General features: G+C 46.1%; 1 protein-coding gene across 1 annotated transcript in view; it reads right to left on the reverse strand.

The window, feature by feature from the left end:
* Positions 1-1084: 1084 nt before the first annotated feature.
* Positions 1085-17893, reverse strand: part of LOC124014007 (peroxisome proliferator-activated receptor gamma coactivator 1-alpha-like) — a 65051-nt gene continuing 48242 nt past the window's right edge. Inside the window, 8 exon segments of the mRNA XM_046328636.1 lie at positions 1085-3893; positions 6373-6524; positions 6898-7019; positions 11013-11133; positions 11758-11850; positions 13913-14070; positions 14072-14177; positions 14179-15151. Of these exon segments, the coding sequence (XP_046184592.1) occupies positions 3790-3893; positions 6373-6524; positions 6898-7019; positions 11013-11133; positions 11758-11850; positions 13913-14070; positions 14072-14177; positions 14179-15151 (1829 nt within the window). The 3' untranslated portion in view covers positions 1085-3789.

The raw sequence follows: 17893 nt of genomic DNA on the forward strand, positions 1-17893 counted from the left end.
GTGCTGCAGCCGAGCTGAGATGAAAGCTAGCCACCACTTTTTCTCTGGGGCTAAACGGCAGCCCTTAATAAAAAACACAATCAGACCCCCAGCCTTAAGGTTTAATGCACATTCCTCCCACATTTCCCTTCAAACCGGCAGAAAAAAAGGTTAGGGGGCTCGCAGTGAGAGGCCCAGCCACGAGGCCAACCTGCGAGCGATACAGTCATAATGAGCAGCCCGTCGCATATCAACGAAGCAATCATCCGCTTGCCAGTACTCCGTCGGCCATTTTGTGACTTTAATGAATTTGTCCTCTCAACTTTTTTAATTAACTTGCAGAGTCATGGTGCGCTGGGCTAAAGTTGTAGACATAGATAACTAGGAGAATATATAGCATTGCTCAGGTGATAGGAATATCAAAGAGGGGAAAGCTGGGGTCTAATTAATTTCTTAGTGGTGGAGAGTGGTAGCTGAGGGAGAAGGATCCAACACTTGAAGGCATTGAAATGTTACATGAGTAGACTTTCATTTCATACAGTCCATGATGCTAGAGAAACCTAATGCGCATATATATATATATGTACATATATATATATATAGCTCTGTCAAATCTACAGTAAATGCTAACTACTACAGGCAGTGTGGTCTCATGTCTAACACTGCACACAGTAAAACAGGTATGTTCATATATTAAGTTATAGCATAGAGGGTAGACTTCAGGGAAACGCCATTACAGTCATACTCAAATGAAACTGGTCACAATGATGCCTGACTAAGGGAAGTACACACTCTCACCATGACAGTGAGAGAGGAAGCAGGAGGGATGAAGGTAAAGAAGAAAGTTACCTGACAGGACAGTTCCCAGTGAGTTTCTTTCAAACACATTTCCCTTTATTGACATGTTGAGGCTGATGAGAATTGCACATAAAAATAAAATTCACAAGAAAGTCATACAATAGGAACCACAAAAGGCATCGATAAGGACTCGGCAGAAGGCAACGTGGATAGGACACAAACAGGTAACAACCCAAAGCAACCCCCCGCACCCCCCCAACACACACACACATACACTATCTGCCTATAAACAGACACACACACACACACACACACACACACACACACACACACACACACACACACACACACACGCTCACACTCGCAAACATTATTGTCCTTCCAAAAGAAACATGATCACCCAACAAACGTTTAAGCAGTGGCGAATTCCTCAGTAGTTCACATTATTAAAGAGTCTGCCACAGGTGACATTTTGAGAACCATAAGGTGTTATAATATATTGCTACTCTAGGCGATTTACAAAGCGAATTTTTTTATTTTATTACAATGATTAAAGCCACATCTATCAAATGGGACGCGACGCCATTACCCCATGCGCTGTACAGAAAATCAAAAAAAAAGATGTTGAAATACAGGTGAAGGGGGAAGTATTTCCCCCACTGATTTGTGCCTCTTTGCATCAGGAGAATTAGCTCGTTTTCATCTACACAGTCAATCTTAATGAAAGGTAGCCTGTGATCAGTGAAGCTTTCATACAAAAAAACGTCCTACGTCTCGTGATGGAGCCAGTTTTTTTTCTCGTTACTTGGCTCTGACTATAAACAGGATATTAATTCAACCAGAAAGCACAAGGTTACCTTTAATGTCACGTCGAAGGTGCTGTGATATCTGGACTGTGTGGCAGCAGCGCCTAATGGAAAATGGTGCAGTAGCATGCAGTATTGAGTAGTTTCTCTAGGCTTATAGGATGTCATTCAAGTACTGCCATTCAGACAGGAGAGCCTGATAGCCTAAGTAGTTTGTGCTTTATCGGCTGTCATTGAATAGACATGCGCTACACAGACAAATGTTTTGGTGCTAGGATGCTTGTTGCTGAACACTACAGTTTTAACACTGTGTTTTCCATTGCATTCGTTTACATTTGTACAGTTGCCACAAGGTTTCTACAGAAACACACAGACCCAAACTCACACTAAATGTGCAAACATGAGTGTTGACTGACTAGAACATACTGTAAGTGTTCTCTGTTGGGTGATAAGAGTCATGTGACCGTGCTAAGAATGGAATGGAATCCCCGTATGTAGCCAGCGATTGGGTAATGGGTCGGATCTAAAACCACACAACAATATAAGCTAAAGTACAACTTTGAAAAATAATTTATTGCTTTTTTAAATACTTTTTCTTTCATTTATATTATTATTAATTATTTTGTAATTACTGTGAATAATGTAAATATTATCAGCATGTATATATATATTTTCAACATCAAATACAAGATTTTAAAAAAAATTCTGGAAAGAAAATTGTAAACTTTTGTTTGGCATTCACATAATCAAGCGTGTGTAGAGCAACAAATCAGATTTTTACAGTGTGGTACAACAAAATACCTGCAAAATCATTTTATTGCTTCATGTTCTACGTGTATAAAGGAAAATAACGTGGTAGACATTTTGTCATGGCTGCAAACCACTGTTGTGGAGACAGAAATCACTTGGACAATGAGCAGCATATCTCATCCCACTGTTCGAGAAGATTATTAAGAATATGTTGATTGTTTCTGAAAGGCATAGAAAGAAATATTCCCACAAAACTGTTATTTATTGTTCATCTTACCACTGATTGTAAATTAAATAACAAAAATCTAATAACAATATAAATAGCTAAAATGTGTGAGTTACACCATGTGACATGGGAACCATAAATATTTTTGATTCAAATATTAAAATAAATAGATAAATATGCATGGTTTATCCTGTTTGAACAGATTGAACATAGTAGTAGTCTTTCCTCAAAGAGGGTAAAATTATCAAAACAAGAACCATAGAAATCATTGAAATCAAAATGAGTTGATACATACTGATTGTTTCAGAAATAATTCATAAAAATAATGGGGTTTGTTTTTTTACAATCATGAAAAAACACGTTAGAAATGCATTTTAGACTAGTTGTCTAAGGAAAAAACACTGAGAAACTTTAAACATAAAACTATAAATGGTGAACTTCTTATCCCAACAAAGTAAATGTCAAAAAAGGAGATTTGTTGACATTGCTCCCTCGAAATGAGCCTCCAACACATTTTTACAATCATGTCATGTCTTCTAAACTTCATGTAGGTGCACAATATGTTTTACATCATTGTAATAACTACAGATCGACATTCTTAATTAAGAAAATGTCTTCATCAAAAGGCTGCATTTTACAGTGCATAGCTGTAACAAATAAAGAACTTTGTCTGATATGTACACAAAAAAATACAACATATTTTGATCATATCTGTAAATACAGGGCTACATTTTTGTCCGAAAATGTAGACAGCATTGTTATCTCTCGTTAATAGTGTAACACCACATATCCAAACACCAGATTTTTAAAAAAGAAAAGAAAATCAGGCACAAAAAAAAAGAAAAGAAAAAGCCTGAACAACCTGCACATTTTCACCACTCAAAGCATTTGTTGGGTGTTTGTAGTGCTTGGAGAGAAAAATCTCCTCAACGTCTTTGTCTTTCACTGACCGTTGTACAACAGTACAGCACACCATTCTGTACACAGGCTATGAGGATTCACTGGCTCTCCCGGTACTGTCTCTTCCCAGCTTCTTCAGAAGCTATGTTCATGTAAACATTGTTGTTTATATACTTTATATATATATATAGGTCTATATATAGAGATTCATCTTTATATACTCTCTTACATAGAGTGTAAAACTTCTGGAAGTCTCGTAGTCGACGGACAGAAACATTAGTGAGGTATCAAGACATCCCTCTTTGTAGACAGCAGGTGACAGGGCAACTGTTACCTTCTCAAGCTGCACTGGGCCTCTTTCAGCAAGCTGTCGAAATCCATGGAGTCGTACTTGCTTTTAGTGGAGGCTGGATCAAAGTCGTCAGAATGGGAGTCTGAAACGAGAGATGGATATTGACGTCAGGGTTCAGCAGACTAAATGGTCTCCATTTCTTGTCACAAAATCACCTCTCACCTTTGTTTTGTTTTGCGTATTGAGGGGCAGTTTCCTGGACACATAAAGCATAGTCCTAGACTAAAAAGCATGGCAAGAATCTCCATTGAAATACCTTTCAGTCCAGCAATAAGATGAATCTTTGTCCAGAACAGCCCCTAAATGTTTGACAATTTAAGTCATCGTGAATTAGTTATATTCTGAATACATCCATTTCAAAGGACGTTCAAACCATTTCACATAATCCTATAAACAACTGCAAATCTGTATGACTATCTGCATCTATGTGAAAGGACTCATCTGAATCGGTTGCTTTTCAATAAGTCTGAAAGCTATCTGTCCCCCCCCCCCCCCCCCCTCCAATGTTTCATATCTCCCCACAAATTAGACGTTTAGACACCATTCATCTTTACATCATTCAAAGGCTCAGGGTGGAAAATAAAGCTTTTCTGATACTGAGCGACAAAATCGTCAAAACTGAGCGAGCGGCAGGGGGGGCATATATTTTGATTGGTCGGCGCGATAATAAATGTGTCTTATCTCTCGTGGCAGACAGCTTCACAAATGGGGCCCCCACACGGGCGGCAGCACGCTTTGAGAGCTTGAGAAATGGGAATGACCATGGCATGCAGGAGATGCCAGTCGTGATCTAATGCTATGGCCAAGGGGTACGCCGCGCACCTTGAGGGATGACAAAATACCCATGTGCACTACTTAGAACTAATGGACAGTCAAAAAAGAAAAAAAATGAGACGAGACAAGAATGCCGGGCAAGATTGAGAGGAGGAACTGAGGCCGCTACTGCATGACATTATTTAAGTTCCCTCGCTTTGAACAGGGAGTATTTTCCTCTCCCTTTCTTTTATCCTACCCTCGTCATGGGCCGTTTGGGATAAACTGGTCTTTCGCTCTAAAAAAAAAAAGAGAATGAAGCAGAATGAAGGTCTTTCTTTTCACCCCGAAACTGATTAGTAGTGTCAGTCGTCAATGTCTTTCCTCAAGGGCCCGGGATTAACGCATCGTCGCTGTACACTTCACCAACGTCCAACGCCATGAATGCCACTGGTTTCAGGCCCGAGCCTCAGAAATAAACATTAACGTCTTTGTTCCTTGGAAGAACATTCCATTTGCTTTCCTCTGCTGTGACCTACTGACCTCCCGGTTCGCCCTGCATTAAACATTCCCCACCCTACGCTTTGTCGTGGAACGAATGTCGAGTGGAAAAAAAGGAGCAACAATACAAGCCCCACTTGGCATCTTAACCGCCATCATCAAATGGACCAAATGACACACGGACGAGCAGCCATCTTGATGGACTGACTGACTCCGGCTAGCGTGCTATTTAAACATCGCTCCCAGTGTCTACCGTCTGTTAATGATAGTGGGGCTATAGTAAAGAGAGGATGGAAAAAGGAGGGATGGAGACCCCACTTTCTGTTCTGGTTTTCAACAGGCGTCTACGTAGGGAGAAGCCAAGATTCGTCTCAGTGCCTTGCATTATTTATCAAATGCGTCATCCGGCACTATAGCCGTGTCCTTCTGAACAATGAGTGCAGTCTTTCGGGCGTATACGCTTTCTTTTTTCTGTGCATGCACTCGCACGTTGTGTACCTTTTCCTCAGATTAATCGACTAGCTCTTCCCGTGCTTTTAAGTCGCCGGCACTTTGTAGGGCTGCCGCCATGAGGAGCCGACCCTGTGTCAGCGTCTGTGTCCAAAAGCATGAGGAAGAGAGTGCTGATTATTAGTCAATCAGGCCTCTGCTGTCAGGCTCGTTCCCTCCCTCCCTCCCTCCCTCGGTGGAAAAAAGCTGCTAGGTAACACAGCGAGGTCTTGCCTCTGTTGAACACCACAACAGCTGGCAACAGACGGAGGCTCACCCAGGAGGGAGGGGCTGAGGGGATTTAACCTTGCACCCCTCTTCCCTTCATCCCTCCCTCCCTCTCTCCTTCCATCTACCTACCTCTCTTTACCCTCCAGAGCATAAAATATACATGCCTGTATATAGGGTATCAACACAGACCGCGGACTAGCTTTTAAAGGGCATCGTTCTCTTTCTTCCCAATTCCATACTTCTCGAGTATCGACTAAGTACAAAGATATAGGCTGTGAACAATGGAATGGAACAATGCCTCTCCATTCCTCGAGATATACTCCTATATGGGTGCTGGTTAAAGAGGAATTGTACGCAGATTGACCCCTGAACTGTTTTTGCCCGTGATGACTGGAAGGTAGACTCTAACGCTTGAGGCAGGGTGATAAGAGTAAAAATATGCTTTTTGGTTTTGAAAGGCATCATTCGAGCCTTTTCGCTTCCCGGCTTCCTGACCCCGCCCCTCCATCCTTCACTCCCTTTGGCAGTGTGCGTGTATTAAGCAGAGGCTCCAGGGTTCTCCGGAGCAACAACAAAGCAGCACTTACCCAAGTCTGTATAATTCGATTTGCAGAACTGCTTTTGTCCGCCGAAGCACAGCTCGAACTGGGGCTCGTTTGACCGGCGCACGGTGTGTCCGTTTTCAAGGGCAGCGACGGCGTCACAAGTGTAGCGGTAGGTGACGAAGCCAAAGTTGTCCCTGCGGTCAAGAACAGAAAATGAAAAGTCAAAAAACCAACAACGTCAGGTTCTCTTCTGGTCGCGGACATCCAGACTATTTATATGCAAAAGAGAAATCAATAAAAATGTATCTTTGGGGCTTTTTATAGGCCAGGGATAGATAGGATAACAGACATGACTGGAATGGAAAAAAGCGCTCTCCTGCCCTGCGTCTACTCCTGACTTTGACATAGAAGTCGATGCAAAGCCCAAAGTTTTCTGTGTTCCACCTAACCCAGAGGGTAGAAATGAAGGGAACGATGTACTACAATGAATCCTATTACACCCCCCCCCCCCTATAAACCCAACACACAAACACACACACATGCGAGCACACAGTCCCGGGGCCTTACCCGTCATCTCTCAGGTTCACGGCACACTCTTCGATCTCGCCGAAGACTTCAAAGCGCCGCTTCAGCTCGGTCCGCGTGTTGTCGGACCTCAGTCTCCCCACGTACACCACCCGTCTCTCCTCCTGCTCATTAACGGAGGAGAGAGAGAGAGAGAGAGAGGGAGAGAGATTAAAGGAGGAGTATATTCCTCTCCGTTCCGCTTTTCCCTCCCCTTCAGGCCCACTCGGTGGCCGTAATGAACTACTCGGAACTCCTGATGGCGAGCGCTGACTCGAGGCCACCCTTTTGTCACCTCGCTCTTGTTTTTTCGTTGATTGCTCGGGCTGTGCTAAATACCTCCTCTTATCTGATAGGACAGATGCATTATGGTCCCTTGTCTTTTTTCTTCCCCCCCCCTAGCCTTTATAGAACCGTATACATTAAGACTATCAGAGGTTTGCTCTTCCTCTTTCGTTTTTGTGGTCTGAGAACCTAAAATGAGCCAATGAGTTGTTTGGTATTACACAACTTAAGAAGCCTGTATCTGTAGTCAAAAGAGGACAAATGCATTGTTAAGTGTCCTTCAATTATGGGTAACTGTTGCACTAGAGAATTAGACCTCTCGCTTGGCTCTGAATATCAGACGATAAGCTGCCGTTACACAAACACCATTAAAGAAACCTGTACGAAACACCATTACTAAGAACAGGCCGTGGGGGAGAAAACACCATTACTAAGAACAGGCCGTGGGGGAGAAAACAGCATTACTAAGAACAGGCCGTGGGGGAGAAAACAGCATTACTAAGAACAGGCCGTGGGGGAGAAAACACCATTACTAAGAACAGGCCGTGGGGAGAAAACACCATTTTCCACGACCCACAAAGGTCACAAAGGTCACACCGGCATAATTTAGACCTACCGCACGAGGCTGCAATTATGGTTTTGGGAGCAATTTAATTGCATCTGCTAATCATATAATGCAGAACAAGCCTCTAGGCTGTTGTATCACTGGAATTATTTATTCACTCATTTACTTGCCATTACTGGGGCGAGTCTATAGAGATCCATTCAAATCTTGAATGCTACCCCGGGGCCACTGGTAACTGATACATGTAAATCAGTCGCCTGGTAGTGAAACTCAAAGTTCACCTCCGCAAAGAACCTAGACTAAGGTTCTGTTCCAAATAGCACCCTGCTCCCTACATAGTGCACTACTTTTGAGCAGAGCTTAATGGGCCCTGGTCAAAAGTAGTGCACTAAACTCAGCAAAAAAAGAAACATCCCTATTTCAGGACCCTGTCTTTCTAAGATAATTAGTAAAAATCCAAATACCTTCACAGATCTTCATGGTAAAGGGTTTAAACACTGTTTCCCATGCTTGTTCACTGAACCATAAACAATTAATGAACATGCACCTGTGCACCTCTTAACGGTCGTCAAGACACTAACAGCGTACAGACGGTAGGAAAATACGGTCAGAGTTATGAAAACTTAGGACACTAAAGAGGCCTTTCTACTGACTCTGAAAAACACCAAAAGAAAGATGGCCAGGGTCCCTGCTCATCTGTGTGAATGTGCCTTAGGCATGCTGCAAGGAGGCATGAGGACTGCAGATGTGGCCAGGGCAATAAATTGCAATGTCCGTACTGTGGGATGCCTAAGACAGCGCTACGGGGAGACAGGACGGACAGCTGATCGTCCTTACAGTGGCAGACCATGTGTAACAACACCTGAACAGGATAGGTACATCCGAACATCACACCTACGGGACAGGTACAGGATAGCAACAATAACTGCCCGAGTTACACCAGGAACGCACAATCCCTCCATCGGTGCTCAGACTGTCCGCAATAGGCTGAGAGAGGCTGGACTGAGGGCTTGTAGGCCTGTTGTAAGGCAGGTCCTCACCATATATCACCGGAAACAAAGTCGCCTACGGGCACAAACCCACCGTTGCTGGACCAGAAAGGAAGGGCAAAAAGTGCTCTTCACTGACAGGTCGAGGTTCTGTCTCCCCGAGGGTGATGGTCGGATTCGCGTTTATTGTCGAAGGAATGAGTGTTACACAGAGGCCTGTACTCTGGAGTGGGATCAATTTGGAGGTGGAGGGTCCATCATGGTCTGAGGCGGTGTGTCACAGCATCATCGGACTGAGCTTGGTGTCATTGCAGGAAATCTCAACGCTATGTGTTACAGGGAAGACATCCTCCTCCCTCATGTGGTACCCTTCCTGCAGGCTCATCCTGACATGACCCACCAGCATGACAATGCCACCAGCCATACCGTTCGTTATGTGTGTGATTTCCTGCAAGACAGGAATGTCAGTGTTCTGCCATGGCCAGCGAAGAGCCCGGATCTCAAACCCATTGAACATGTTGGATCGGAGGGTGAGGGCTCGGGACATTCCCCCCAGAAATGTCCAGGAACTTGCAGGTGCCTTGGTGGAAGAGTGGGGTAACATCTCACAGCACGAACTGGCAAATCTGGTGCAGTCCACGAGGAGGAGATGCACTGCAGTACTTAATGCAGCTGGTGGCCACACCAGATACTGACTGTTACTTTTGATTTTGACCCCCCCTTTTTGTTCAGGGACACATTATTCAATTTCTGTTAGTCACGTGTCTGTGGAACTTGTTCAGTTTATGTCTCAGTTGTTGAATCTTGTTACGTTCATACAAATATTTACACATGTGAAGTTTACTGAAAAGAAATGCAGTTGACAGTGAGAGTTAATATAGGGAATAGGGTGCCTTATGGGATACGTTGGAAATGGTAAGACATGCGCTCCCATCCTCAGAAAAATACAAATGAACCGTAATATTCAGTATCATTTTTTTTTCTTCTCCTCCCTTCACATACAGTATGAGACAAAGTGTTTGCTGAATTAGGGATTTAGATGCTGACAATTGAAAAATACGCCGGCTTTCCGAGACGGCACCCCGAGGCTGGCCGTCTGTGTGTGTGTGTGTGTGTGTGTGTGTGTTGCCCTCGCATCATCTGGCCTCCCAAACCTCTACTGACAGCTTGGCTTTGCTGCCTGTAATTGTCTCACCTAAAATGTATGCAGGCCAAAGATAGCGTGTATGCATGATTTGACGTGCACATTTATCATCCTGTGTTAGCATGTTTAAAATGTGTGCAATCTCACACAGAGACAGGTAGAGAACGGAAAATTGATATTCATCCCATTTTCATTGAATTTGAACTAGATCACTGGAAAGATTCCTTATTTAAACAGTGTACATTTCCATGGCAGTGAATTTCCTTTTTTTAGCCTTGTTCCCTCTCTCCCTCTCTTCCTGTTTCTAACATCTGCCCCTGTGGTGTGATTAATAAGATCCGACACCGTTCCCAGACGCTGGAGACTTTTAAAAATACACAACCCTGAGATAAAGAGGAAACGCGTGGAGCCCTGAATGATTCAGTGACTCACTTTGCATCTATTCATTCATTACAGAGGAACAGTAGGCAGCAGGCACGGCAACGAGCCCTCAACTGTCTGCCCTGTCTAGGTAGTGCAGAGGGTGTGTGAGACAGCGATGGGCACAGCCGGGCTATATTAATACCAGGCTGCCATTAGAAGGACGAGAGAAAGACAGAGAGAGAGAGAAGGGGGGGTTGAGAGATGGGCAGAGAGAGAGAGAGAGAGATTCACTGAGTATACAAAACACGAAGGATACCTGCTCTTTCTGTGACAAAGACTGACCAGGTGAAAGCTATGATTCCTTATTGATGTCACTTGTTAAATCCACTTCAAAATCAGTGTAGATGAAGGGGAGGAGACGGGATTAAGAAGTATTTTTAACCCTTGAGACAATTGAGACATGGATTGTGTATGTAAGTGCGTTTGAATGGGATATGGTAGTAGGTGCCAGGCTGCTGGGTTTGTCTCACTCAACAGTTTCCCGTTTGTTTCAAGAATGGTCCACCACCCAAAGGACATCCAGCCAACTTGCCACAATGTTGGGAAGCATTGCAGTCAACATGCGCCACCATCATGGTGGAAGGCTTGTGACACCTTGTAGAGTCCACACCCCGACGAGTTGAGGCTGTTCTGAGGTGCAACTCAATATTAGGAAGGTGTTCCTAATGTTTGATATACTCAGAATATAAGACAAAATGACAGGGGAACTCACTATTGCTTTTTCCCTTTGCCTCTCCCTCTGCTCAGCCCTCTCAAACTCCCTCTTCTGGTAGTCCTGGCGATACTCCTCGCGCTTCAGACACTCGTGCTGGTATTCCTCGTAGCTGTCGTACCTGCGGAGGGACCAAACCAAACCCATCACTTTCACTGTCCTCCACCGCCCTTCCGCTGTCCTTCCAACATCTGCCCTTCATTTTCACGTCCGCACTTATAAAGCGTATCAGCCGAAACCCCACCAAGGAGTTGGGCTAAATTTCCCCCCTCCCGGAGGGGTGGGGAAACAAACAAAGGCATTAATAAGAAGATGCCTCCCACTGGTCGTAAAGGTTATGGATCCTGCAGGAGAGGCCCACGGGAGAGAGCGGGTGAGATGCACAGTAGAGAGCTGGACAGCTGCCACTGTCAGCACTACTTCACATCATTACTTTCAGCTTAGTTAGAGCTTCATCCGGGGAGAAAAAGTGCAACTTTCGTCAGATGTGGCCATGCATTGGAGAGATGGGAAAATAGGACTTTGGGCTTGTCTGTTGTCATCGGGCTAATCAATGGCTAATGAAGGAGTGCCAATATTCAACACCGTGTTCCACAATCCTGCTGGTTTTCGGTCAATACATATTTTTGGTTACAAGGCAAGGATGAAAACTAACTTCAATTGAAGGAACTGGATATGAACTGGATCATGAGGGACCTGAGCTGTTTACCCCTGGTTTAGTGTAAGGGATGTGTTGAACCCTTACCTTGGCCTGCGACTGAGGGGGGATCTGGACTGTGAGTGAGGGCTTTTGTGGGTCCTGGACCGCAAAGTGCTGGAGTCCATGTTGTGGCGAGACCTGCAAAATCAGAATACATATTAATCATCAAGATGTCCATCATCTGGAGTCTAATAATAAAGTATTGTCTAAATGTAACTGTGCATTCTGCGTAATTCAGTCTTATCGACTGCGAGCATTATTTCAATAAATTAAATCATATCTGAGATGGGTATCTGTGAATCCGATAAAATTGTCTAGACATACTTAGGCATTCCTCATTCATATCCTTTCCTTACAAGATGACAGAGCCACACTGTCAAATCTGACCATTAAAAAAACCCCACTAAGTCCTAATATATTCAGCAATATTTTCAGAACGCTTTTCCCAAGTTTGACCGAATTTGACTTCCTTCACTCTTCCCCTCCACAGTGCAACTGGGTTTAAATGTTCTCACCTTTCCTACCACCAGGGCCAGTATGTACTGTACAAGCACCACGTATCTATGTTAAATTAGGGGAAGTTCCTAAGGCCCCGCGGCCAAACGCTAAAGTTAGTATCCCGACAGAGTACAGGCTCTTTTTGCTCCCATTGCATTATTATTGAACTGATGCTGAAGAAGGGAGACTTGAATAATAGAAGGAGAGACGTTAGGCTATGGTCCAACGTCCACAGAGTTAAGGAAGTGGAGAGTTTGAAAAGAGAGAGGGGGAGTAGAGAGACTTGAGGACATTTTGTTGAACATTTTTCACAGAGTTCTTGAGATACTCGGGTATCCCTGACCTTTTACGAGGTTACTTTCCCCCCCTCCCGCTTTTCTTCTTTCAACCTCTAACCTGGACATCTTTAGCAACCTAGTGACCGTCTCTGTATACTGTATCATAACGTTGGCGATAGTCCTCAGCCTGAATGATTTATCAAGGATATACTGCAAAACAGAAGGCAAAGCTCACCTCCATTGAGACTGACCTTTCAGTAACCCAGCAAACCAATTCACTTATGAGCGTGAGGGAAGTGAATGAATAGTCTATCCAGTTTGCAAGGCACTCAATGCAAGACTGCTGAAAGTATACCTACTGTATATCCGTTCCCTTTGCTCTGATCAAAGGGAACCATGGGAAATGTAGTTTTTCCTGGGCTGCTGTGATGATGCACATTGTTTTCAGAGGAGGGGATAAAGAACTAAACTCCCAAGATTTGGCTTTCATCTCTGGGGACAAAGAAGGGGTCTCGCCTGGCGCTCAATGAAACAACAGCTGCTGCCTAAAACAACACGCGCGGCATCAAATAGTAGATCCCAGGAAAACGGAGGTGGGAATGAGAGTGACAAAACGCTCTGATAACATTGCCAGGGGAAAGGAGGCTTTGACAACGTTGAAGCAACCAAAGCACAACACCTCAGGCGCCGCTCATTTTCCTAGTTGCCGCCTTCTCTGATATACAGTTTTGATCTCACAGTTTGACTAACACACCAAACCTCTCAGAGTATGAGTACTGATCTAGGATCAGTTTCCTCAGTTAGATCATAATGAATAAGATTACATGTACAGGGGGGTGGGGGCTGATCCTAGATCAGCACTACAACCCTGAGAAGTGTGAGACATATGGCCTCTGCTCTGTAGTTAAGCACTGAGACGGTTGAGCTTGGCTAGCCTCACTACACCAGCCTAACACAACCCACCGTCTAGTAGTCCAGCCGGGAAGGATTCTCCCTGGCCCTGTCACACTCTCTCCTGTTGTTAAAGCCTCTTTCACCAGGAACATAACAAGTCTTCTCTGTGGTTGGGGATGCAGAAGCAGCTAGAGGCCCCATTCCGGGGAGACTGGAGAGCCTCATACCGCAGGGCCTATCCTCTCCTGACACCGTCCCTGACGGCTGAGGAGACCTGTTTACACGACTGAGCTGTCCACCTCCTGCCGGGAGCACCGTCAGAGCCGCCCATAATGCTTAGGCAACGTTCAAACAACAGAAGGGAAACGTCTCCCACCAGGAGGGAACGTGCTAGTTGGCTGTATTCCTATATCCACACTGGCAGGCTACTTAGAATGAAGCTAAGCAGTAGATATTTTGGGCACGATGTCTAAGTGGTGTGGTAGTACGGACATGGGAACCTAGCCACAGTGAGTAGAGGGTTTACTCACCTGGAGGAGGGGCGTCCGTCAGGCGAGCTGGAGAGGGAGCGCCTCCGGTGGTGGGAGGAGGAACTGCGGGACCGGGACCGGGAGTGAGAGCGGGAGGAGGGGGAGCCCGAGTGGGGCCAGTGGAAGTGTCTGGGGGAGAGGAGGAGGGAGGAGGGGGGGCGAGACGGAGCCCCGTGAGGGGGAGCAGCTGGACAGCGAGCAGGACGGCGAGCAGGACTCGAAAAGCAGGTCCAAAGGGATGCCCTCCCAGGGGTAGAGGAAGTGCCCCCTCGACGCCTTGACCCTCCAGCTCCTCGTGGAAGGGAGAGAGGCCCGGGTGCAGGTACCCAGTAGAACCAGACCCAGAACTAGGGAGCTTGGGGTAGTTCTCGTACCCAGCAGGGCTCTCTTTGGGGGTCTGCAGGGCTCCGGCCATCTCCCCTCCTCCCTGTCTCCCCTCCTCCACCACCACCTCCTCTCCCTTCTCACCCTGGCTATAGATGGCTTGCTGGGGGCGGCCAAAGTGCTTGTTGAGCTCCGCCCGGATATCCTGGTCTCGCAGGGGCTGCTTCCTGCTGGCAGAGTGCTGGTCCCCTTCTGGGGACTGTGGTGGGTGTGGTTTGTCCTGGGTGATGGGGGTCCGGTCCTGCCCCCGAGCCTCCATACCCACAGGGGAAGAGCTCTGCTGCTGATGCAGCTGCATGGCCAAAGAGGATGAAGATGGAGGAGGAGATGTAGAGGATGAAGAGGAGGAGGAGGGTGGCATGGCTGAGTCCTTACATTCCACATGCCTGTCCTCCACCACACCCGGATTGGGCTTCAGAGGGGTTGTCGTAGTAGTCGTCATGGTAACGGTAGCGTTAGCCGCATTAGTGTCAGCGCCGGCGGCAGGGTCCTGTTTTGTGCTGGTCGCCGTGGACTGACAATAGTCGTGGTCACCGTAGCAGCGAGGCTGGACACTCCGCTTGTTGTTGCCGCAGCAGCGCTCCTCCTTGCAGCCCCCTGTCATCACAGAAACCACAGAGGTGGGGAGGACAGTGGACGCTTTGCTTAGCTGGGCGTACAGCTCAGTCTGCTCTGGGCCCTTCCTGCCTGGGGCCGAGGTTGGGGCTAGGGGCCTGCAGGGTTTCGCCTCACTCAGCCGAGCCCTCTTGCACGCCAGGGCAGATGGGGAGCATGAAGACAACTTGGTTTTGATCGATGCTTTGAAAGGGTTCTCTTGACTGACTTTGTGGGGGGGCGTGGTAGGTGGTGTCAAACCTGGAGAGAGGGAGGTAGGGAGAGAGGGGTAGAGAGAGAGAGAGAGAGAGAGAGAGAGAGGGTCGATAAAAGAGAATGGAAATATAATGCATTCTTCCTCCCCATCTTCCACCCTCTCCTCGCACTCCCTACAACCTGTTTAAAGACAGTGGACACACACAGGGGTTGATTAAAATATTCACTTTCATCCCTGGTCCTAATCCTGATCCATATTTTATTGCAATCTTGACAGATTAATGCAATGCTCTGTGTAATTTAATATGGTGGAGCCGCTACACGGCTCGGCTACCACCGTCATCCCTCCCTGACCTTGGACCATCCCTCATTCAGGAAGAAAAGAAAAACATTGGCAGCAGACAAACATCCTCCTCGAAGTGAGGCGTCCTTCGAACATGTAACTGTCGAATCTAGCCGACGCGTTGGACGATGGCCAAGCGATTTCAATAAAAGCAAAGGCCTTTTGGCTCAGTTTTGAAAATCTATCACAAGTGTCCTATGTTTTGGGCTTCTGCTCTCTATTGCAAGTCAAGGTGGCGAGATATGTCAGGCAGCGAGATGTGTCAGTTTTCGGCACTGCATGTTGCTACAGCGTACCACTGTGCTGTCATATGATAGTGGCGACTTGGTGCGGGGGAGATGTCTGACTGGTAATGGAGGCTCAGTGTCTGCCGGGGGAATGGGTTGTCATTTTTCTCAGATCCTGCTTGCCTCTCTGTGGCTCGTGCCGAACCCGACCCCTCCTGACAAGTTTACGAGCCGACAGATGGCAGTTATATGGGAAGTCCTGAGATGGGCCTGCTTTATAGCATTGTTAACTATCACGCAAACAACCAGCGCTAGGTAGGCAGTCCCTTTCCTTCTGTCTCCCTCTCGTCTCTTCCCTCCTTTTTCCCGTTCTGTCTCCCACTCCGGTTCAATCTCTCGTTCTCTGTCTCTGTGGTTCAATCTCTCGTTCTCTGTCTCTCCGGTTCAATCTCTCGTTCTCTGTCTCTCTGGTTCAATCTCTCATTCTCTGTCTCTCCGGTTCGAACTCTCGTTCTCTGTCTCTCTGGTTCGATCTCTCATTCTCTGTCTCTCTGGTTCGATCTCTCATTCTCTGTCTCTGGTTCAATCTCTCGTTCTCTGTCTCTGTGGTTCAATCTCTCATCCTCTGTCTCTGGTTCAAACTATCGTTCTCTGTCTCTCTGGTTCAATCTCTCGTTCTCTGTCTCTCTGGTTTGATCTCTCGTTCTCTGTCTCTCTGGTTCAATCTATCATTCTCCGTCTCTGGTTCAAACTATCGTTCTCTGTCTCTCTGGTTCAATCTATCGTTCTCTGTCTCTGGTTCAATCTTTCGTTCTCTGTCTCTCTGGTTCAATCTCTCATTCTCTGTCGCTCTGGTTCAATCTATCGTTCTCTGTCTCTCTGGTTCAATCTATCGTTCTCTGTCTCTCTGGTTCAATCTCTCTGTCTCTGTCTCTCTGGTTCAATCTATCATCCTCTGTCTCAATCTATCATTCTTTCTCCTCTAGACAAAAACATAGGCATGCACACACGGACAGATACACACACGGACAGATACACACGGACACGGACAGATACACACGGACAGACACACACACACACACACACACACACACACACACACACACACACACACACACACACACACACACACACACACACACACACACACACACACACACACACACACACACACACACACACACACACACACACACACACACACACACACACACACACACACACACACACACACACACACACACAGAGAGAGAGAATGACAGAGAGAGACAGACACAGACACACACACAATAGTCACATACAGCCTCCTTCTCTGGAGTGAAGCTCAGGCACTTTGAACACCTACGCTCCCTGTCTTTGCCATTGTTATGAATGCACATCACTCTCCCTTGCAGTGAATTGCACCAAATGACAGCTATTAGTATCAAATCCTGTGTAAGAGTATTTACTGGGGAGGCATGGAGCCTGAAAAAAAGAGAGGGAGAGAGAAAGAGAGAGAGACATAAAAATTCCGTTGCGGGGCCATTTCCTGAGTTTGGGCTCTCTAATCCAACCATCTTATCATCTAGACTTATCTGGATTTTACGGTAAAGCCGAACCGCAAACCCCCATCCCTCTTTAACAGTCAGACGTGGTACACCGATAGCGACACAGAGACTTGATGCAGTATTTCAGAGAGATAGAGATGAGAAAGAGTGCTATATCTATCATTACGCCAATGAAATGAGCTATGAAAAGGGAGGGCCGGTGTGGTGCCTGAGGAACTTCTGTTTCGCCAATGAAACGCCATCTGTGCAAAACAATGCGCACTAGGGTCATAAACTAGGAGCCATTAGTGCCGGGGTGAAATAAATCAGAATTAGATAAATATGCGCCTCTCAGTCAAACCGGCTTGGGATGGATGCTCGGCAGACACAAACACCAATCATACAGCGAATAGAGTTTTTTTTTTTTCTCTCTCTTTTTTTCTGTAATCTGTTTCTTTCCGGACTGTAAATTGCGAAGAGACCTCAGAGCAAACGACTCCGACGCCAACTCAGGGCTTAAAGAGTTGATCCGGTGGTAAGCCATGCAAATAGCAACACATAGACCCAACCCCGGTGTCATGAGATACTGTAATTAAAGACAACACAGTAAATCTATTAGCAAAAGGAGATTAGTCCTTCCAGTCAAATCCATGGGCTCTCTCTGAGTAGAGGGGTTGTCTCAGGTTTACCT

Source organism: Oncorhynchus gorbuscha, linkage group LG25, assembly GCF_021184085.1.
Source record: "Oncorhynchus gorbuscha isolate QuinsamMale2020 ecotype Even-year linkage group LG25, OgorEven_v1.0, whole genome shotgun sequence".
Lineage (NCBI taxonomy): Eukaryota > Metazoa > Chordata > Actinopteri > Salmoniformes > Salmonidae > Oncorhynchus > Oncorhynchus gorbuscha.